The sequence below is a fragment of the Nerophis lumbriciformis genome, linkage group LG13, assembly GCF_033978685.3.
Source record: "Nerophis lumbriciformis linkage group LG13, RoL_Nlum_v2.1, whole genome shotgun sequence".
Lineage (NCBI taxonomy): Eukaryota > Metazoa > Chordata > Actinopteri > Syngnathiformes > Syngnathidae > Nerophis > Nerophis lumbriciformis.
The window spans coordinates 8,046,483-8,072,447 of record NC_084560.2 but is presented as its reverse complement, the minus strand read 5'-3'; the positions used below and the strand labels follow the sequence as shown (position 1 = coordinate 8,072,447).

Below are 25,965 nucleotides of genomic sequence, written 5' to 3'. Positions count from 1 at the left end.
GAGAGTTGAAGAACTTTGAAAAATGTTCCATTCTTTTCAATGGGAACTTCCTGGAAATTTGAGAATTTTGGGAAAAGCGGGATTTATTTTTATTTTTTAAATGATTAGGAGCATGGATGTCCTGAATGAGCTGAATTGGTTGGTGTTGAAAGTGTTTACATCGGTCAAGAAATGTTGTAGTAACAGATTTTTAATTGAAAAATGGTATTACGGAATTTCGGGAAAACCGGGAATTTTTCAATTTCTTAAACCAAATTGTTTTTTTGTCCTGACTATGAGGAATGTTTTGATAGTAGAACGCTTGAAAAATGTGAAAGGAGTCATCCCACTAAAAAGGTTGGAAATAAGGTTAGAACAAAAAACAAGAATTCCTGGAAATTTGTTGAACGTGGAAAAATGGTTGTTTAAATTTCCAGGATGAGTTGAATGTGTTGAATGGTTTGAATCGGTTGAAAAATGTGGGAATTGTGGAAGTTTGAAAAATGGATAATTCATTTTGAATGGGAAAAATGTCCTTAAAACTGGGAATTCGAGGAAATCTGGGAATTTTTTTAAATAATTGTTGAAAGGGAGCAGACAATTCCTGATGAACAGGCTGAATATTTTTTAAGTTGGAACAGTTTGAATCCGATAAAAAAATGTGAGAGTTGAAGAACTTTGAAAAATGTTCCATTCTTTTCAATGGGAACTTCCTGGAAATTTGAGAATTTTGGGAAAAGCGGGATTTATTTTTATTTTTTAAATGATTAGGAGCATGGATGTCCTGAATGAGCTGAATTGGTTGGTGTTGAAAGTGTTTACATCGGTCAAGAAATGTTGTAGTAACAGATTTTTAATTGAAAAATGGTATTACGGAATTTCGGGAAAACCGGGAATTTCTCAATTTCTTAAACCAAATTGTTTTTTTGTCCTGACTATGAGGAATGTTTTGATAGTAGAACGCTTGAAAAATGTGAAAGGAGTCATCCCACTAAAAAGGTTGGAAATAAGGTTAGAACAAAAAACAAGAATTCCTGGAAATTTGTTGAACGTGGAAAAATGGTTGTTTAAATTTCCAGGATGAGTTGAATGTGTTGAATGGTTTGAATCGGTTGAAAAATGTGGGAATTGTGGAAGTTTGAAAAATTGATCATTCATTTTGAATGGGAAAATGTCCTTAAAACTGGGAATTCGAGGAAATCCGGGAATTTATTTAAATAATTGTTGAAAGGGAGCAGACAATTCCTCATGAACAGGCTGAATATTTTTAAGTTGGAACAGTTTGAATCCGATAGAAAATGTGAGAGTTGAAGAACTTTGAAAAATGTTCCATTCTTTTCAATGGGAACTTCCTGGAAATGTGAGAATTTTGGGAAAAGCGGGATTTTTTTATTTTATTTTTAATTTTAAATGATTAGGTGCATGAATGTCCTAAATGAGCTGAATTGGTTGGTGTTGAAAGTGTTTAAATCGGTCAAGAAATGTTGTAGTAACAGTTTTCTAATTGAAAAATGGTATTACGGAATTTCGGGAAAACTGGGAATTTTTCAAGTTCTTAAACCAAATAGTTTTTTTGTCCTGACTATGAGGAATGTTTTGACAGTGGAACGCTTGAAAAATGTGAAAGGAGTCATCCCACTAAAACGGTTGGAAATAAGGTTAGAACAAAAAACAAGAATTCCAGGAAATTTGTTGAACGTGGTAAAATAGTTGTTTAAATTTCCAGGATGAGTTGAATGTATTGAAGGTGGAATGGTTTGAATCGGCGGAAAAATGTGGGAATTGTGGAAGTTTGAAAAATGGATCATTCATTTTGAATGGGAAAAATGTCCTTAAAACTGGGACTTCGAGGAAATCCGGGAATTTTTAAAAATAATTGTTGAAAGGGAGCAGACAATTCCTGATGAACAGGCTGAATATTTTTATGTTGGAACAGTTTGAATCCGATAAAAAAATGTGAGAGTTGAAGAACTTTGAAAAATGTTCCATTCTTTTCAATGGGAACTTCCTGGAAATTTGAGAATTTTGGGAAAAGCGGGATTTTTTTTAATTTTTTAAATGATTAGGAGCATGGATGTCCTGAATGAGCTGAATTGGTTGGTGTTGAAAGTGTTTACATCGGTCAAGAAATGTTGTAGTAACAGATTTTTAATTGAAAAATGGTATTACGGAATTTCGGGAAAACCGGGAATTTTTCAATTTCTTAAACCAAATTGTTTTTTTGTCCTGACTATGAGGAATGTTTTGATAGTAGAACGCTTGAAAAATGTGAAAGGAGTCATCCCACTAAAAAGGTTGGAAATAAGGTTAGAACAAAAAACAAGAATTCCTGGAAATTTGTTGAACGTGGAAAAATGGTTGTTTAAATTTCCAGGATGAGTTGAATGTGTTGAATGGTTTGAATCGGTTGAAAAATGTGGGAATTGTGGAAGTTTGAAAAATGGATAATTCATTTTGAATGGGAAAAATGTCCTTAAAACTGGGAATTCGAGGAAATCTGGGAATTTTTTTAAATAATTGTTGAAAGGGAGCAGACAATTCCTGATGAACAGGCTGAATATTTTTTAAGTTGGAACAGTTTGAATCCGATAAAAAAATGTGAGAGTTGAAGAACTTTGAAAAATGTTCCATTCTTTTCAATGGGAACTTCCTGGAAATTTGAGAATTTTGGGAAAAGCGGGATTTATTTTTATTTTTTAAATGATTAGGAGCATGGATGTCCTGAATGAGCTGAATTGGTTGGTGTTGAAAGTGTTTACATCGGTCAAGAAATGTTGTAGTAACAGATTTTTAATTGAAAAATGGTATTACGGAATTTCGGGAAAACCGGGAATTTTTCAATTTCTTAAACCAAATTGTTTTTTTGTCCTGACTATGAGGAATGTTTTGATAGTAGAACGCTTGAAAAATGTGAAAGGAGTCATCCCACTAAAAAGGTTGGAAATAAGGTTAGAACAAAAAACAAGAATTCCTGGAAATTTGTTGAACGTGGAAAAATGGTTGTTTAAATTTCCAGGATGAGTTGAATGTGTTGAATGGTTTGAATCGGTTGAAAAATGTGGGAATTGTGGAAGTTTGAAAAATGGATAATTCATTTTGAATGGGAAAAATGTCCTTAAAACTGGGAATTCGAGGAAATCTGGGAATTTTTTTAAATAATTGTTGAAAGGGAGCAGACAATTCCTGATGAACAGGCTGAATATTTTTTAAGTTGGAACAGTTTGAATCCGATAAAAAAATGTGAGAGTTGAAGAACTTTGAAAAATGTTCCATTCTTTTCAATGGGAACTTCCTGGAAATTTGAGAATTTTGGGAAAAGCGGGATTTATTTTTATTTTTTAAATGATTAGGAGCATGGATGTCCTGAATGAGCTGAATTGGTTGGTGTTGAAAGTGTTTACATCGGTCAAGAAATGTTGTAGTAACAGATTTTTAATTGAAAAATGGTATTACGGAATTTCGGGAAAACCGGGAATTTCTCAATTTCTTAAACCAAATTGTTTTTTTGTCCTGACTATGAGGAATGTTTTGATAGTAGAACGCTTGAAAAATGTGAAAGGAGTCATCCCACTAAAAAGGTTGGAAATAAGGTTAGAACAAAAAACAAGAATTCCTGGAAATTTGTTGAACGTGGAAAAATGGTTGTTTAAATTTCCAGGATGAGTTGAATGTGTTGAATGGTTTGAATCGGTTGAAAAATGTGGGAATTGTGGAAGTTTGAAAAATTGATCATTCATTTTGAATGGGAAAATGTCCTTAAAACTGGGAATTCGAGGAAATCCGGGAATTTATTTAAATAATTGTTGAAAGGGAGCAGACAATTCCTCATGAACAGGCTGAATATTTTTAAGTTGGAACAGTTTGAATCCGATAGAAAATGTGAGAGTTGAAGAACTTTGAAAAATGTTCCATTCTTTTCAATGGGAACTTCCTGGAAATGTGAGAATTTTGGGAAAAGCGGGATTTTTTTATTTTATTTTTAATTTTAAATGATTAGGTGCATGAATGTCCTAAATGAGCTGAATTGGTTGGTGTTGAAAGTGTTTAAATCGGTCAAGAAATGTTGTAGTAACAGTTTTCTAATTGAAAAATGGTATTATGGAATTTCGGGAAAACTGGGAATTTTTCAAGTTCTTAAACCAAATTGTTTTTTTGTCCTGACTATGAGGAATGTTTTGACAGTGGAACGCTTGAAAAATGTGAAAGGAGTCATCCCACTAAAACGGTTGGAAATAAGGTTAGAACAAAAAACAAGAATTCCAGGAAATTTGTTGAACGTGGAAAAATGGTTGTTTAAATGTCCAGGATGAGTTGAATGTGTTGAAGGTGGAATGGTTTGAATCGGTTGAAAAATGTGGGAATTGTGGAAGTTTGAAAAATGGATAATTCATTTTGAATGGGAAAAATGTCCTTAAAACTGGGAATTCGAGGAAATCCGGGAATTTTTTTAAATAATTGTTGAAAGGGAGCAGAAAATTCCTGATGAACAGGCTGAATATTTTTAAGTTGGAACAGTTTGAATCCGATAAAAAATGTGGGAGTTGAGGAACTTTGAAAAATGTTCCATTCTTTTCAATGGGAACTTCCTGGAAATTTGAGAATTTTGGGAAAAGCGGAATTTTTTTATTTATTTATTTATTTATTTATTTATTTATTTTTTTTAATGATTAGGAGCATGAATGTCCTGAATGAGCTGAATTGGTTGGTGTTGAAAGTGTTTAAATCGGTCAAGAAATGTTGTAGTAACAGTTTTTTAATTGAAAAATGATATTACGGGATTTCGGGAAAACCGGGAATTTTTCAAATTCTTAAACCAAATTGTTTTTTTGTCCTGACTATGAGGAATGTTTTGACAGTGGAACGCTGGAAAAATGTGAAAGGAGTCATCCCACTAAAAAGGTTGGAAATAAGGTTAGAACAAAAAACAAGAATTCCAGGAAATTTGTTGAACGTGGAAAAATGGTAGTTTAAATTTCCAGGATGAGTTGAATGTGTTGAAGGTGGAATGGTTTGAATAGGTTGAAAAATGTGGGAGTTGTGCAACTTGGAAAAATGTCCCATTAATTTCCTGGAAATTTGGGACAATTGGGATTTTTTGGGAAAATGATTAAAAGCATAAATGAGATGAATTGGTTGTTGTTGGAAGAAAGAAATGTTTTAGTAACCATTTTTCAATTAAAACAACTGTATTATGGGAATTTAGAGAAAACCGGGAATTTTTCAAGTTTTTAAAGCAACAATTTTTTTCTCAGTGGGACGGTTGAAATGGGTTGAACAATGTGAAAGGAGTCATCACACTAAAAAAGGTTGGAAATAAGGTTAGAAAAAATAACAGGAATTCCTGGAAATGTGTTGAATGTGGAAAAATGGTTGTTTGAATGTCCAGGATGAGTTGAATGTGCTCAAAGTGGAATGGTTTGAATCGGTTGAAAAATGTGGGAATTGTTGAAGTTAAAAAAACTGGACAATTCATTTTGAATGGGGAAAATGTCCCTAAAACTGGGAATTCTAGGAAATCCAGGAATTTTACAAATATATTTTTAAAGGGAGCAGACAATTACTGATGAACAAGCTGAATATTTTGAAGTTAGAACAGTTTGAATCGGATAAAAAATGTGGGAGTTGAGGAACTTTGAAACATTTTCCTATCTTTTCAATGGGAACTTCCTGGAAATTTGGGAATTTTGGGAAAAGTGGGATTTTCTTTTTTTTTTAATGATTAGGAGCATGAATGTCCTGAATGAGCTGAATTGATTGGTGTTGAAAGTGTTTAAATCGGTCAAGAAATGTTGTAGTAACAGTTTCCCAAAATTCCCAAAATTCCAGGAAATTCCCATTCTTCAAAGTTCCACAATTCCCACATTTTTCATCTGATTCAAACTGTTATAACTTCAAAATATTCAGCCTGTTCAGGAATTGTGTGCTCTACTTCAACACTTATAAAAAAAAAATTCCCGGATGTCCCATAATTCCTTTTTTTTGGGTGTATTTTCTTCATTCAAAACTAATTGGCCATTTTTCAAACTTCCACAATTCCCACATTCTTCAACCCATTCTAACCATTCCACCTTCAACACATTCAACTCATCCTGGACATTCCAACTATTATTTTTACACATTGAACACATTTCCAGGAATTCCCATTTGTTGGTAACCTATTTCCACCCTTAAGTTCGACTACTCCATTCGCATTTCAACCGTTGCACTGTCAAAACACTCCTCTTATTCAGGACAAAAACCAAGTTGGTTAAGGAACTGGAAAGATTCCCGGTTTTCCCGAAATTCCAGGAATTTTTCAATTAAAAACTGTTACTTATTAAACATTTCTTGACCAATTTAAACAGTTCCAACGCAAATCAATTCAGCTCATTCATGCTCCTAATCATTTTCCAAAAAATTCTGCTTTTCCAAAAATTCCCCAAATTCCAGGAATTCCCATTTTTTGGTAACCTATTTACACCCTTAAGTTCGACTTCTTTCACATTTAAACCGTTCCACTGTCAAAACACTCATATTCAGGACAAAAATAAAGTTGGTTAAGGGACTAGAAAGATTCCCGGTTTTCCCAAAATTCCAGGAATTTCTCAATTACAAACTTTTACTAATTCAACGTTTCTTGACCGATTTAAACAGTTCCAACGCAAACCAATTCAGCTCATTCAGGACATTCATGCTCCTAATCATTTTCAAAAAAATCCCGCTTTTCCCCAAATTTCCAGGAACTTCCCATTAAAATGAATGAAAGTTCCACAGTTACCACATTTTTTATCTGATTCAAACTATTCCAACTTCAAAATATTCAGCCTTTTCAGGATTGTGTGCTCTACTTCAACAAGTATTTAAAGATTTCCTAGAATTCCCAGTTTTTAGGGAAATGTTCCTATTCAAAATTAAGTATCCATTTTTAAAACTTCCACAATTCCCACATTCTTCAACCCATTCAAACCATTCCACCTTCAACACTTTCAACTCATCCTGGACATTTAAACTACCATTTTTCCACATTCAACACATTTCCAGGAATTCCCATTTTTTTGGTAACCTATTTCCACCCTTAAGTTCCACTACTCCTTTCACAGTTTTCAACCGTTCTACTGTCAAAACACTCCTCATATTCAGGACAAAAACCAAGTTGGTTAAGGAACTAGAAAGATTCCCGGTTTTCCCAAAATTCCAGGAATTTCTCAATTAAAAACTGTTACTAATTCAACCGATTTAAACAATTCCAACACAAACCAATTCAGCTCATTCATGCTCTTAATCATTTTCAAAAAATTCCCGCTTTTCCCCAAATTCCCAAATTTCCAGGAACTTCCCATTAAAATGAATGGGGCATTTTTCAAAGTTCTACAATTACCACAATTTTGTATCTGATTCAAACTATTCCAACTTCAAAATATTCAGCCTTTCCAGAAATTGTGTGCTCTACTTCAAAAATTATTTAAAGATTTCCTAGAATTCCCAGTTTTTCGGAAATGTTCCCATTCAAAATTAGTTATCCATTTTTCAAACTTCCACAATTCCCACATTTGTCAACCGATTCAAACCATTCCACCTTCAACACATTCAACTCATCCTGGACATTCAAAATACAATTTTTCCACATTGAACACATTTCCAGGAATTCCCATTTTTTGGTAACCTAATTCCACCCTTAAGTTGGACTACTCCTTTCGCATTTCAACCGTTCCACTGTCAAAACACTCCTCTTATTCAGGACAAAAACCAAGTTGGTTAAGGAACTGGAAAGATTCCCGGTTTTCCAGAAATTCCAGGAATTTTTCAATTAAAAACTGTTACTTATTCAACATTTCTTGACCAATTTAAACAGTTCCAACGCAAATCAATTCAGCTCATTCATGCTCCTAATCATTTCCCCAAAAATTCTGCTTTTCCAAAAATTCCCCAAATTCCAGGAATTCCCATTTTTTGGTAACCTATTTACACCCTTAAGTTCGACTTCTTTCACATTTCAAGCGTTCCACTGTCAAAACACTCCTCATATTCAGGACAAAAATAAAGTTGGTTAAAGGACTAGAAAGATTCCCGGTTTTCCCAAAATTCCAGGAATTTCTCAATTACAAACTGTTACTATTTCAATGTTTCTTGACAGATTTAAACAGTTCCAATGCAAACCAATTCAGCTCATTCAGGACATTCGTGTTCCTAATCATTTTCAAAAAAATCCCGCTTTTCCCCAAATTTCCAGGAACTTCCCATTAAAATGAATGAAAGTTCAACAATTACCACATTTTTTATCTGATTCAAACTATTCCAACTTCAAAATATTCAGCCTTTTTAGGAATTGTGTGCTCTACTTCAACAAGTATTTAAAGATTTCCTAGAATTCCCAGTTTTTAGGGAAATGTTCCTATTCAAAATTAAGTATCCATTTTTAAAACTTCCACAATTCCCACATTCTTCAACCCATTCAAACCATTCCACCTTCAACTCATCCTAGACATTCAAACTACAATTTTTCCACATTCAACACATTTCCAGGAATTCCCATTTTTTTGGTAACCTATTTACACCCTTAAGTTCCACTACTCCTTTCACATTTTTCAACCGTTCCAATGTCGAAACACTCCTCATATTCAGGACAAAAACCAAGTTGGTTAAGGAACTAGAAAAATTCCTGGTTTTCCCGAAATTCCAGGAATTTCTCAATTAAAAACTGTTACTAATTCAACCGATTTAAACAATTCCAACACAAACCAATTCAGCTCATTCAGGACATTCATGCTCTTAATAATTTTTAAAAAATTCCCGCTTTTCCACAAATTCCCAAATTTCCAGGAACTTCCCATTAAAATGAATGGGGCCTTTTTCAAAGTTCTACAATTACCACAATTTTGTATCTGATTCAAACTATTCCAACTTCAAAATATTCAGCCTTTACAGAAATTGTGTGCTCTACTTCAAAAATTATTTAAAGATTTCCTAGAATTCCCAGTTTTTCGGGAAATGTTCCCATTCAAAATTAGTTATCCATTTTTCAAACTTCCACAATTCCCACATTTGTCAACCGATTCAAACCATTCCACCTTCAACACATTCAACTCATCCTGGACATTCAAAATACCATTTTTCCACATTCAACACATTTCCAGGAATTCCCATTTTTTAGTAACCTATTTACACCCTTAAGTTTAACTTCTTTCACATTTCAACTGTTCCACTGTCAAAACACTCCTCATATTCAGGAAAAAAACCAAGTTGGTTAAGGAACTGGAAAGATTCCCGGTTTTCCCGAAATTCCAGGAATTTTTCAATTAAAAACTGTTACTTATTCAACATTTCTTGACCAATTTAAACAGTTCCAACGCAAATCAATTCAGCTCATTCATGCTCCTAATCATTTTCAAAAAAATTCTGCTTTTCCAAAAATTCCCCAAATTCCAGGAATTCCCATTTTTTGGTAACCTATTTACACCCTTAAGTTCGACTTCTTTCACATTTCAACCGTTCCACTGTCAAAACACTCCTCATATTCAGGACAAAAATAAAGTTGGTTAAGGGACTAGAAAAATTCCCGGTTTTCCCAAAATTCCAGGAATTTCTCAATTACAAACTGTTACTATTTCAATGTTTCTTGACCGATTTAAACGGTTACAACGCAAACCAATTCAGCTCATTCAGGACATTCATGCTCCTAATCATTTTCAAAAAAATCCTGCCTTTCCCCAAATTTCCAGGAACTTCTCATTAAAATGAATGAAAGTTCCACAATTACCACATTTTTTATCTGATTCAAACTATTCCAACTTCAAAATATTCAGCCTTTTTAGGAATTGTGTGCTCTACTTCAACAAGTATTTAAAGATTTCCTAGAATTCCCAGTTTTTAGGGAAATGTTCCCATTCAAAATTAATTATCCATTTTAAAAACTTCCACAATTCCCACATTCTTCAACCCATTCCACCTTCAACTCATCCTAGACATTCAAACTACCATTTTTCCACATTCAACACATTTCCAGGAATTCCCTTTTTTTTTTGATAACCTATTTACACCCTTAAGTTCGACTTATTTCACATTTCAACCTTTCCAATGTCAAAACACTCCTCATATTCAGGACAAAAACCAAGTTGGTTAAGGAACTGGAAAGATTCCCGGTTTTCCCAAAATTCCAGGAATTTTTCAATTAAAAACTGTTACTTATTCAACATTTCTTGACCAATTTTAACAGTTCCAACACAAATCAATTCAGCTCATTCATGCTCCTAATCATTTTCAAAAAAATTCTGCTTTTCCAAAAATTCCCTAAATTCCAGGAATTCCCATTTTTTGGTAACCTATTTACACCCTTAATTTCGACTTCTTTCACATTTCAAGCGTTCCACTGTCAAAACACTCCTCATATTCAGGACAAAAATAGAGTTGGTTAAGGGACTAGAAAGATTCCCGGTTTTCCCAAAATTCCAGGAATTTCTCAATTACAAACTGTTACTAATTCAACATTTCTTGACCGATTTAAACAATTCCAACACAAACCAATTCAGCTCATTCAGGACATTCATGCTCCTAATCATTTTCAAAAAAATCCTGCCTTTCCCCAAATTTCCAGGAACTTCCCATTAAAATGAATGAAAGTTCCACAATTACCACATTTTTTATCTGATTCAAACTATTCCAACTTCAAAATATTCAGCCTTTTTAGGAATTGTGTGCTCTACTTCAACAACTATTTAAAGATTTCCTAGAATTCCCAGTTTTTAGGGAAATGTTCCCATTCAAAATTAATTATCCATTTTTAAAACTTCCACAATTTCCACATTCTTCAACCCATTCAAACCATTCCACCTTCAACTCATCCTAGACATTCAAACTACCATTTTTCCACATTCAACACATTTCCAGGAATTCCCATTTTTTTGGTAACCTATTTACACCCTTAAGTTCGACTTATTTCACATTTCAACCGTTCCACTGTCAAAACACTCCTCATATTCAGGACAAAAACCAAGTTGGTTAAGGAACTGGAAAGATTCCCGGTTTTCCCGAAATTCCAGGAATTTTTCAATTAAAAGTGGTTACTAATTCAACATTTCTTGACCGATTTAAACAGTTCCAACGCAAATCAATTCAGCTCATTCATGCTTCTAATCATTTTCAAAAAAAATCTGCTTTTCCAAAAATTCCCCAAATTCCAGGAATTCCCATTTTTTTGGTAACCTATTTACACCCTTAAGTTCAACTTCTTTCACATTTCAACCGTTCCACTGTCAAAACACTCCTCATATTCAGGACAAAAATAAAGTTGGTTAAGGGACTAGAAAAATTCCCGGTTTTCCCAAAATTCCAGGAATTTCTCAATTACAAACTGTTACTATTTCAATGTTTCTTGACCGATTTAAACGGTTACAACGCAAACCAATTCAGCTCATTCAGGACATTCATGCTCCTAATCATTTAAAAAAAAATCCTGCCTTTCCCCAAATTTCCAGGAACTTCTCATTAAAATGAATGAAAGTTCCACAATTACCACATTTTTTATCTGATTCAAACTATTCCAACTTCAAAATATTCAGCCTTTTTAGGAATTGTGTGCTCTACTTCAACAAGTATTTAAAGATTTCCTAGAATTCCCAGTTTTTAGGGAAATGTTCCCATTCAAAATGAATTATCCATTTTAAAAACTTCCACAATTCCCACATTCTTCAACCCATTCCACCTTCAACTCATCCTAGACATTCAAACTACCATTTTTCCACATTCAACACATTTCCAGGAATTCCCATTTTTTTTGATAACCTATTTACACCCTTAAGTTCGACTTATTTCACATTTCAACCTTTCCAATGTCAAAACACTCCTCATATTCAGGACAAAAACCAAGTTGGTTAAGGAACTGGAAAGATTCCCGGTTTTCCCAAAATTCCAGGAATTTTTCAATTAAAAACAGTTACTTATTCAACATTTCTTGACCGATTTTAACAGTTCCAACACAAATCAATTCAGCTCATTCATACTCCTAATCATTTTCAAAAAAATTCTGCTTTTCCAAAAATTCCCCAAATTCCAGGAATTCCCATTTTTTGGTAACCTATTTACACCCTTAAGTTCGACTTCTTTCACATTTCAACCGTTCCACTGTCAAAACACTCCTCATATTCAGGACAAAAATAAAGTTGGTTAAGGGACTAGAAAAATTCCCGGTTTTCCCAAAATTCCAGGAATTTCTCAATTACAAACTGTTACTATTTCAATGTTTCTTGGCCGATTTAAACAGTTCCAAAGCAAACAAATTCAGCTCATTCAGGACATTCGTGCTCCTAATCATTTTCAAAAAAATCCTGCCTTTCCCCAAATTTCCAGAAACTTCCCATTAAAATGAATGAAAGTTCCACAATTACCACATTTTTTATCTGATTCAAACTATTCCAACTTCAAAATATTCAGCCTTTTTAGGAATTGTGTGCTCTACTTCAACAAGTATTTAAAGATTTCCTAGAATTCCCAGTTTTTAGGGAAATGTTCCCATTCAAAATTAATTATCCATTTTTAAAACTTCCACAATTTCCACATTCTTCAACCCATTCAAACCATTCCACCTTCAACTCATCCTAGACATTCAAACTACAATTTTTCCACATGCAACACATTTCCAGGAATTCCCATTTTTTTGATAACCTATTTACACCCTTAAGTTCGACTTATTTCACATTTCAACCGTTCCACTGTCAAAACACTCCTCATATTCAGGACAAAAACCAAGTTGGTTAAGGAACTGGAAAGATTCCCGGTTTTCCCGAAATTCCAGGAATTTTTCAATTAAAAGTGGTTACTAATTCAACATTTCTTGACCGATTTAAACAGTTCCAACGCAAATCAATTCAGCTCATTCATGCTCCTAATCATTTTCCAAAAAATTCTGCTTTTCCAAAAATTCCCCAAATTCCAGGAATTCCCATTTTTTGGTAACCTATTTACACCCTTAAGTTCAACTTCTTTCACATTTCAACTGTTCCACTGTCAAAACACTCCTCATATTCAGGACAAAAACCAAGTTGGTTAAGGAACTGGAAAAATTCCCGGTTTTCCCGAAATTCCAGGAATTTCTCAATTACAAACTCTTACTAATTCAACGTTTCTTGACCGATTTAAACAGTTCCAACGCAAACCAATTCAGCTCATTCAGGACATTCGTGCTCCTAATCATTTTCAAAAAAATCCTGCCTTTCCCCAAATTTCCAGGAACTTCCCATTAAAATGAATGAAAGTTCCACAATTACCACATTTTTTTATCTGCTTCAAACTATTCCAACTTCAAAATATTCAGCCTTTTTAGGAATTGTGTGCTCTACTAGTATTTAAAGATTTCCTAGAATTCCCAGTGTTTAGGGAAATGTTCCCATTCAAAATTAATTATCCATTTTTAAAACTTCCACAATTTCCACATTCTTCAACCCATTCAACCCATTCCACCTTCAACTCATCCTAGACATTCAAACTACCATTTTTCCACATTCAACACATTTCCAGGAAGTCCCATTTTTTTGATAACCTATTTCCACCCTTAAGTTCAACTACTCCTTTCGCATTTCAACCGTTCCACTGTCAAAACACTCCTCATATTCAGGACAAAAACCAAGTTGGTTAAGGAACTGGAAAGATTCCCGGTTTTCCCGAAATTCCAGGAATTTTTCAATTAAAAACTGTTACTTATTCACCATTTCTTGACCACTCTAAACAGTTCCAACGCAAATCAATTCAGCTCACTCATGCTCCTAATCATTTTCAAAAAAATTCAGCTTTTCCAAAAATTCCCCAAATTCCAGGAATTCCCATTTTTTGGTAACCTATTTACACCCTTATGTTCGACTTCTTTCACATTTCAAGCGTTCCACTGTCAAAACACTCATATTCAGGACAAAAACCAAGTTGGTTAAGGAACTGGAAAAATTCCCGGTTTTCCCGAAATTCCAGGAATTTCTCAATTACAAACTGTTACTAATTCAACGTTTCTTGGCCGATTTAAACAGTTCCAACGCAAACCAATTCAGCTCATTCAGGACATTCGTGCTCCTAATCATTTTCAAAAAAGTCCTGCCTTTCCCCAAATTTCCAGGAACTTCCCAATAAAATGTATTAAAGTTCCACAATTACCACATTTTTTATCTGATTCAAACTATTCCAACTTCAAAATACTCAGTCTTTTTAGGAATTGTGTGCTCTACTTCAACAAGTATTTAAAGATTTCCTAGAATTCCCAGTTTTTAGGGAAATGTTTCCATTCAAAATGAATTATCCATTTTTAAAACTTCAACAATTCCCACATTCTTCAACCCATTCAAACCATTCCACCTTCAACTCATCCTAGACATTCAAACTACCATTTTTCCACATTCAACACATTTCCAGGAATTCCCATTTTTTTTGATAACCTATTTACACCCTTAAGTTCGACTTATTTCACATTTCAACCTTTCCAATGTCAAAACACTCCTCATATTCAGGACAAAAACCAAGTTGGTTAAGGAACTGGAAAGATTCCCGGTTTTCCCAAAATTCCAGGAATTTTTCAATTAAAAACTGTTACTTATTCAACATTTCTTGACCGATTTTAACAGTTCCAACACAAATCAATTCAGCTCATTCATGCTCCTAATCATTTTCCAAAAAATTCTGCTTTTCCAAAAATTCCCCAAATTCCAGGAATTCCCATTTTTTGATAACCTATTTACACCCTTAAGTTCGACTTATTTCACATTTCAACCGTTCCACTGTCAAAACACTCCTCATATTCAGGACAAAAATAAAGTTGGTTAAGGGACTAGAACGATTCCCGGTTTTCCCAAAATTCCAGGAATTTCTCAATTACAAACTGTTACTAATTCAACATTTCTTGACCGATTTAAACAATTCCAACGCAAACCAATTCAGCTCATTGATGCTCCTAATCATTTTCAAAAAAATCCCGCTTTCCCCCAAATTCCCAAATTTCCAGGAACTTCCCATTAAAATGAATGGGACATTTTTCCAAGTTGCACAATTCCCACATTTTTCATCTGATTCAAACCATTCCAACATCAACACATTCCACTCATCCTGGACATTCAAACTAACAATTTCCCAAGTTCCAAACCAAATTCTGGTTTTCCTGGAAATTCAAACTCTTCAACATTCAAACCATTCCAACATTCAAACTAGTCTTACATTCATACTACATTCTGTTAGCATTTCAGTTCAACTTCAGCATTGGAGTGTTCATCTAGTTATTATAATGATCTGTTTACCATGAAAATAAAAGATCCATGTTCGGGTTGCGTTGAGTAATTGTTGTTTGTCACGTCTGGCAGTGAAAACGACGCCTCGTCAGAGAACGAGCAGCTGCTGAGTCGCAGCATGGACAGCGACGAGGAGGCGTCCTTGGAGAAGCAAGGCTCGCTCGACGCCAACAACCTGAACCCCAACCTGGGCCTGGTCAACATTGGGAACAAGCCCGACCTGTGCCTGCTCTCTCTGGGCCTCCTGGACCCGGACCACGGCTGCAACGGGACCGCCCACGTGGCCCACAACCTCCCGAGTCCCGGCCACACGGGCGGTGTCAACCACATCAGCAGCACCACCGCAGTCAGCGGCAATAAAACCCCCGGGGTAGGAATGTGGATCCCCGAGATGTGATTACTAACAGATCCGGATCACATCCTGCCCGTCTTCTCCCACACAGATGTTGCAGAGTCGCAGGAAGAAGATCCTGGATCTGTACGCCAAAGTGTGCAACGTGACCGAGGGTACGTTTATTGGCAATACTCCACATTCCAACATTCATTGGCTTTGTTAGCAACTCAGTGGAATTTTAACTAGAAAACTTCAAGACCAAACTACAATTATTTGTATGTTTATTTTAGGGCCGTGAGTCTTTGTCACCACACATTTCCATTCTTGGGGCTAACGATTCAATTCAGAATCAATACTTTTAAATAACATTGGGTGCCAGTTCTACTACATTCCTCTATAAAATAGATAAACATATGTGATACAAATATCAATACTTGTATCATCTACATCAACAATATGATGTGCATCATCTACATCAACAATATGATGTGTATCATCTACACAACAATATGATGTGTATCATCTACATCAACAATATGATATGTATCATCTACATCGACGATATGATGTGTATCATCTACATCAACAATATGATGTGTATCATCTACATCAACAATATGATGTGTATCATCTACATCAACGATATGATGTGTATCATCTACATCAACAATATGATTTGTATCATCTACATCAACAATATGATGTGTATCATCTACATCAACAATATGATTTGTATCATCTACATCAACAATATGATGTGTATCATCTACATCAACAATACGATGTGTATCATCTACATCAACAATTAGATTTGTATCATCTACATCAATAATATTATGTGTATCATCTACATCAACAATATGATGTGTATCAGCTACAGCAACAATACGATGTGTATCATCTACATCAACGATATGATGTGTATCATCTACATCAACGATATGATGTGTATCATCTACATCAACGATAGGATGTGTATCATCTACATCAACAATATGATTTGTATCATCTACATCAACAATATGATGTGTATCATCTACATCAACAATATGATTTGTATCATCTACATCAACAATATGATGTGTATCATCTACATCAACAATACGATGTGTATCATCTACATCAACAATACGATTGGTATCATCTACATCAACAATATGATTTGTATCATCTACATCAACAATATGATGTGTATCATCTACATCAACAATATGATGTGTATCATCTACATCAACAATATGATGTGTATCATCTACATCAACAATATGATGTGTATCATCTACATCAACAATATGATTTGTATCATCTACATCAATAATATTATGTGTATCATCTACATCAACAATATGATGTGTATCAGCTACAGCAACAATATGATGTGCATCATCTACATCAGCAATATGATGTGTATCATCTACATCAACAATAAGATCTATATCATCTACATCAATGATATGATGTGTATCATCTACATCAATGATATGATTTGTATCATCTACATCAACAATATGATTTGTATCATCTACATCAACAATACGATGTGTATCATCTACATCAACAATATGATTTGTATCATCTACATCGACGATATGATGTGTATCCTCTACATCAACAATATGATCTATATCATCTACATCAACGATATGATGTGTATCATCTACATCAACGATATGATGTGTATCATCTACATCAACAATATGATGTGTATCATCTACATCAACAATATGATGTGTATCATCTACATCAACAATATGATTTGTATCATCTACATCAACAATATGATGTGTATCATCTACATCAACGATATGATGTGTATCATCTACATCAACGATATGATGTGTATCATCTACATCAACAATATGATGTGTATCATCTACATCAACAATATGATTTGTATCATATACATCGACGATATGATGTGTATCATCTACATCGACGATATGATGTGTATCCTCTACATCAAAAATATGATTTGTATCATATACATCGACGATATGATGTGTATCATCTACATCGACGATATGATGTGTATCCTCTACATCAAAAATATGATGTGTATCATCTACATCAACAATATGATGTGTATCATCTACATCAACAATATGATTTGTATCATATACATCGACGATATGATGTGTATCATCTACATCGACGATATGATGTGTATCCTCTACATCAAAAATATGATGTGTATCATCTACATCAACAATATGATGTATCATCTACATCAACAATATGATGTGTATCATCTATATCAACAATATGATGTGTATCATCTACATCAACAATATGACATGTATCATCTACATCAACAATATGATTTGTATCATCTACATCAACAATACGATGTGTATCATCTACATCAATGATATGAGTTGTATCATCTACATCAACAATATGATTTGTATCATCTACATCAAAAATATGATTTGTATCATCTACATCAACGATATGAGTTGTATCATCTACATCAACAATATGATTTGTATCATCTACATCAACAATATGATTTGTATCATCTACATCAACAATACGATGTGTATCATCTACACAACAATATGATGTGTATCATCTACATCAACAATATGATATGTATCATCTACATCGACGATATGATGTGTATCATCTACATCAACAATATGATGTGTATCATCTACATCAACAATATGATGTGTATCATCTACACAACAATATGATGTGTATCATCTACATCAACAATATGATATGTATCATCTACATCGACGATATGATGTGTATCATCTACATCAACAATATGATGTGTATCATCTACATCAACAATATGATGTGTATCATCTACATCAACGATATGATGTGTATCATCTACATCAACAATATGATTTGTATCATCTACATCAACAATATGATGTGTATCATCTACATCAACAATATGATTTGTATCATCTACATCAACAATATGATGTGTATCATCTACATCAACAATACGATGTGTATCATCTACATCAACAATTAGATTTGTATCATCTACATCAATAATATTATGTGTATCATCTACATCAACAATATGATGTGTATCAGCTACAGCAACAATACGATGTGTATCATCTACATCAACGATATGATGTGTATCATCTACATCAACGATATGATGTGTATCATCTACATCAACGATAGGATGTGTATCATCTACATCAACAATATGATTTGTATCATCTACATCAACAATATGATGTGTATCATCTACATCAACAATATGATTTGTATCATCTACATCAACAATATGATGTGTATCATCTACATCAACAATACGATGTGTATCATCTACATCAACAATACGATTGGTATCATCTACATCAACAATATGATTTGTATCATCTACATCAACAATATGATGTGTATCATCTACATCAACAATATGATGTGTATCATCTACATCAACAATATGATGTGTATCATCTACATCAACAATATGATGTGTATCATCTACATCAACAATATGATTTGTATCATCTACATCAATAATATTATGTGTATCATCTACATCAACAATATGATGTGTATCAGCTACAGCAACAATATGATGTGCATCATCTACATCAGCAATATGATGTGTATCATCTACATCAACAATAAGATCTATATCATCTACATCAATGATATGATGTGTATCATCTACATCAATGATATGATTTGTATCATCTACATCAACAATATGATTTGTATCATCTACATCAACAATACGATGTGTATCATCTACATCAACAATATGATTTGTATCATCTACATCGACGATATGATGTGTATCCTCTACATCAACAATATGATCTATATCATCTACATCAACGATATGATGTGTATCATCTACATCAACGATATGATGTGTATCATCTACATCAACAATATGATGTGTATCATCTACATCAACAATATGATGTGTATCATCTACATCAACAATATGATTTGTATCATCTACATCAACAATATGATGTGTATCATCTACATCAACGATATGATGTGTATCATCTACATCAACGATATGATGTGTATCATCTACATCAACAATATGATGTGTATCATCTACATCAACAATATGATTTGTATCATATACATCGACGATATGATGTGTATCATCTACATCGACGATATGATGTGTATCCTCTACATCAAAAATATGATTTGTATCATATACATCGACGATATGATGTGTATCATCTACATCGACGATATGATGTGTATCCTCTACATCAAAAATATGATGTGTATCATCTACATCAACAATATGATGTGTATCATCTACATCAACAATATGATTTGTATCATATACATCGACGATATGATGTGTATCATCTACATCGACGATATGATGTGTATCCTCTACATCAAAAATATGATGTGTATCATCTACATCAACAATATGATGTATCATCTACATCAACAATATGATGTGTATCATCTATATCAACAATATGATGTGTATCATCTACATCAACAATATGACATGTATCATCTACATCAACAATATGATTTGTATCATCTACATCAACAATACGATGTGTATCATCTACATCAATGATATGAGTTGTATCATCTACATCAACAATATGATTTGTATCATCTACATCAAAAATATGATTTGTATCATCTACATCAACGATATGAGTTGTATCATCTACATCAACAATATGATTTGTATCATCTACATCAACAATATGATTTGTATCATCTACATCAACAATACGATGTGTATCATCTACATCAACGATATGAGTTGTATCATCTACATCAACAATATGATTTGTATCATCTACATCAACAATATGATTTGTATCATCTACATCAACAATACGATGTGTATCATCTACATCAACGATATGATGTGTATCATCTACATCAACGATATGATGTGTATCATCTACATCAACGATATGATGTGTATCATCTACATCAACAATATGATTTGTATCATCTACATCAACAATATGACATGTATCATCTACATCAACAATATGATTTGTATCATCTACATCAACAATACGATTTGTATCATCTACATCGACGATATGATGTGTATCATCTACATCAACAATATGATTTGTATCATCTACATCAATAATATGATGTGTATCATCTACATCAACAATATGATTTGTATCATCTACATCAATAATATGATGTGTATCATCTACATCAACAATACGATGTGTATCATCTACATCAACGATATGATGTGTATCATCTACATCAACGATATGATGTGTATCATCTACATCAACGATATGATGTGTATCATCTACATCAACAATATGATTTGTATCATCTACATCAACAATATGACATGTATCATCTACATCAACAATATGATTTGTATCATCTACATCAACAATACGATGTGTATCATCTACATCAACAATACGATTTGTATCATCTACATCAACGATATGATGTGTATCATCTACATCAACAATATGATTTGTATCATCTACATCAACGATATGATGTGTATCATCTACATCAACAATATGATTTGTATCATCTACATCAATAATATGATGTGTATCATATACATCAACAATATGATTTGTATCATCTACATCAATAATATGATGTGTATCTTCTACATCAACAATACGATGTGTATCATCTACATCAACGATATGATGTGTATCATCTACATCAACGATATGATGTGTATCATCTACATCAACGATATGATGTGTATCATCTACATCAACAATATGATTTGTATCATCTACATCAACAATATGACATGTATCATCTACATCAACAATATGATTTGTATCATCTACATCAACAATACGATGTGTATCATCTACATCAACAATACGATTTGTATCATCTACATCAACGATATGATGTGTATCATCTACATCAACAATATGATTTGTATCATCTACATCAATAATATGATGTGTATCATATACATCAACAATATGATTTGTATCATCTACATCAATAATATGATGTGTATCATCTACATCAACAATACGATGTGTATCATCTACATCAACGATATGATGTGTATCATCTACATCAACGATATGATGTGTATCATCTACATCAACGATATGATGTGTATCATCTACATCAACAATATGATTTGTATCATCTACATCAACAATATGACATGTATCATCTACATCAACAATATGATTTGTATCATCTACATCAACAATACGATGTGTATCATCTACATCAACAATACGATTTGTATCATCTACATCAACGATATGATGTGTATCATCTACATCAACAATATGATTTGTATCATCTACATCAATAATATGATGTGTATCATATACATCAACAATATGATTTGTATCATCTACATCAACAATACGATGTGTATCATCTACATCAACAATACGATTTGTATCATCTACATCAATAATATTATGTGTATCATCTACATCAACAATATGATGTGTATCAGCTACAGCAACAATACGATGTGTATCATCTACATCAACGATATGATGTGTATCATCTACATCAACGATATGATGTGTATCATCTACATCAACGATATGATGTGTATCATCTACATCAACAATATGATTTGTATCATCTACATCAACAATATGATGTGTATCATCTACATCAACAATATGATTTGTATCATCTACATCAACAATATGATGTGTATCATCTACATCAACAATACGATGTGTATCATCTACATCAACAATACGATTTGTATCATCTACATCAACAATATGATTTGTATCATCTACATCAACAATACGATGTGTATCATCTACATCAACAATACGATTTGTATCATCTACATCAACGATATGATGTGTATCATCTACATCAACAATATGATTTGTATCATCTACATCAATAATATGATGTGTATCATATACATCAACAATATGATTTGTATCATCTACATCAACAATACGATGTGTATCATCTACATCAACAATACGATGTGTATCATCTACATCAACAATACGATTTGTATCATCTACATCAATAATATTATGTGTATCATCTACATCAACAATACGATGTGTATCATCTACATCAACAATACGATTTGTATCATCTACATCAACTATGTGATTTGTATCATCTACATCAACAATATGATGTGTATCATCTACATCAACAATATGATGTGTATCATCTACATCAACAATATGATGTGTATCATCTACATCAACAATATGATTTGTATCATCTACATCAATAATATTATGTGTATCATCTACATCAACAATATGATGTGTATCAGCTACAGCAACAATATGATGTGTATCATCTACATCAACAATATGATTTGTATCATCTACATCGACGATATGATGTGTATCCTCTACATCAACAATATGATCTATATCATCTACATCAACGATATGATGTGTATCATCTACATCAACAATATGATGTGTATCATCTACATCAACAATATGATTTGTATCATCTACATCGACGATATGATGTGTATCCTCTACATCAACAATATGATCTATATCATCTACATCAACGATATGATGTGTATCATCTACATCAACGATATGATGTGTATCATCTACATCAACAATATGATGTGTATCATCTACATCAACAATATGATGTGTATCATCTACATCAACAATATGATTTGTATCATCTACATCAACAATATGATGTGTATCATCTACATCAACAATATGATGTGTATCATCTACATCAACAATATGATTTGTATCATCTACATCAACAATATGATGTGTATCATCTACATCAACGATATGATGTGTATCATCTACATCAACGATATGATGTGTATCATCTACATCAACAATATGATGTGTATCATCTACATCAACAATATGATTTGTATCATATACATCGACGATATGATGTGTATCATCTACATCGACGATATGATGTGTATCCTCTACATCAAAAATATGATGTGTATCATCTACATCAACAATATGATGTATCATCTACATCAACAATATGATGTGTATCATCTATATCAACAATATGATGTGTATCATCTACATCAACAATATGACATGTATCATCTACATCAACAATATGATTTGTATCATCTACATCAACAATATGATTTGTATCATCTACATCAACAATATGATTTGTATCATCTACATCAACAATACGATGTGTATCATCTACATCAACGATATGAGTTGTATCATCTACATCAACAATATGATTTGTATCATCTACATCAACAATATGATTTGTATCATCTACATCAACAATACGATGTGTATCATCTACATCAACGATATGATGTGTATCATCTACATCAACGATATGATGTGTATCATCTACATCAACGATATGATGTGTATCATCTACATCAACAATATGATTTGTATCATCTACATCAACAATATGACATGTATCATCTACATCAACAATATGATTTGTATCATCTACATCAATAATATGATGTGTATCTTCTACATCAACAATACGATGTGTATCATCTACATCAACGATATGATGTGTATCATCTACATCAACGATATGATGTGTATCATCTACATCAACGATATGATGTGTATCATCTACATCAACAATATGATTTGTATCATCTACATCAACAATATGACATGTATCATCTACATCAACAATATGATTTGTATCATCTACATCAACAATACGATGTGTATCATCTACATCAACGATATGATGTGTATCATCTACATCAACAATATGATTTGTATCATCTACATCAATAATATGATGTGTATCATATACATCAACAATATGATTTGTATCATCTACATCAACAATACGATGTGTATCATCTACATCAACGATATGATGTGTATCATCTACATCAACGATATGATGTGTATCATCTACATCAACAATACGATGTGTATCATCTACATCAACGATACGATGTGTATCATCTACATCAACGATATGATGTGTATCATCTACATCAACGATATGATGTGTATCATCTACATCAACAATATGATTTGTATCATCTACATCAACAATATGATGTGTATCATCTACATCAACAATATGATGTGTATCATCTACATCAACAATATGACATGTATCATCTACATCAACAATATGATTTGTATCATCTACATCAACAATATGATGTGTATCATATACATCAACAATATGATTTGTATCATCTACATCAACAATATGATTTGTATCATCTACATCAACAATACGATGTGTATCATCTACATCAACAATATGATTTGTATCATCTACATCGACGATATGATGTGTATCCTCTACATCAACAATATGATCTATATCATCTACATCAACGATATGATGTGTATCATCTACATCAACGATATGATGTGTATCATCTACATCAACAATATGATGTGTATCATCTACATCAACAATATGATGTGTATCATCTACATCAACAATATGATTTGTATCATCTACATCAACAATATGATGTGTATCATCTACATCAACAATATGACATGTATCATCTACATCAACAATATGATTTGTATCATCTACATCAACAATATGATGTGTATCATATACATCAACAATATGATTTGTATCATCTACATCAACAATATGATTTGTATCATCTACATCAACAATACGATGTGTATCATCTACATCAACAATATGATTTGTATCATCTACATCGACGATATGATGTGTATCCTCTACATCAACAATATGATCTATATCATCTACATCAACGATATGATGTGTATCATCTACATCAACGATATGATGTGTATCATCTACATCAACAATATGATGTGTATCATCTACATCAACAATATGATGTGTATCATCTACATCAACAATATGATTTGTATCATCTACATCAACAATATGATGTGTATCATCTACATCAACGATATGATGTGTATCATCTACATCAACGATATGATGTGTATCATCTACATCAACAATATGATGTGTATCATCTACATCAACAATATGATTTGTATCATATACATCGACGATATGATGTGTATCATCTACATCGACGATATGATGTGTATCCTCTACATCAAAAATATGATTTGTATCATATACATCGACGATATGATGTGTATCATCTACATCGACGATATGATGTGTATCCTCTACATCAAAAATATGATGTGTATCGTCTACATCAACAATATGATGTGTATCATCTACATCAACAATATGATTTGTATCATCTACATCAACAATACGATGTGTATCATCTACATCAACGATATGATGTGTATCATCTACATCAACAATATGATTTGTATCATCTACATCAATAATATGATGTGTATCATATACATCAACAATATGATTTGTATCATCTACATCAACAATACGATGTGTATCATCTACATCAACGATATGATGTGTATCATCTACATCAACGATATGATGTGTATCATCTACATCAACAATACGATGTGTATCATCTACATCAACGATACGATGTGT

The 25,965-nt window shown here is 32.8% G+C and overlaps 1 protein-coding gene and 1 long non-coding RNA gene across 2 annotated transcripts in view; one reads left to right on the top strand and one right to left on the bottom strand.

Moving 5' to 3' along the window:
- Nucleotides 1-25,965, bottom strand: part of LOC133613248 (uncharacterized) — a 114,243-nt gene that overhangs the window by 62,615 nt on the left and 25,663 nt on the right. The gene's annotated exons all lie outside the window — the stretch shown is intronic.
- Nucleotides 1-25,965, top strand: part of edar (ectodysplasin A receptor) — a 123,098-nt gene that overhangs the window by 73,015 nt on the left and 24,118 nt on the right. The window contains exons 10-11 of the mRNA XM_061970637.1: nt 15,285-15,582; nt 15,656-15,719. Coding sequence (XP_061826621.1) covers nt 15,285-15,582; nt 15,656-15,719 — 362 coding nt within the window. The remainder of the gene's footprint in view (nt 1-15,284; nt 15,583-15,655; nt 15,720-25,965) is intronic.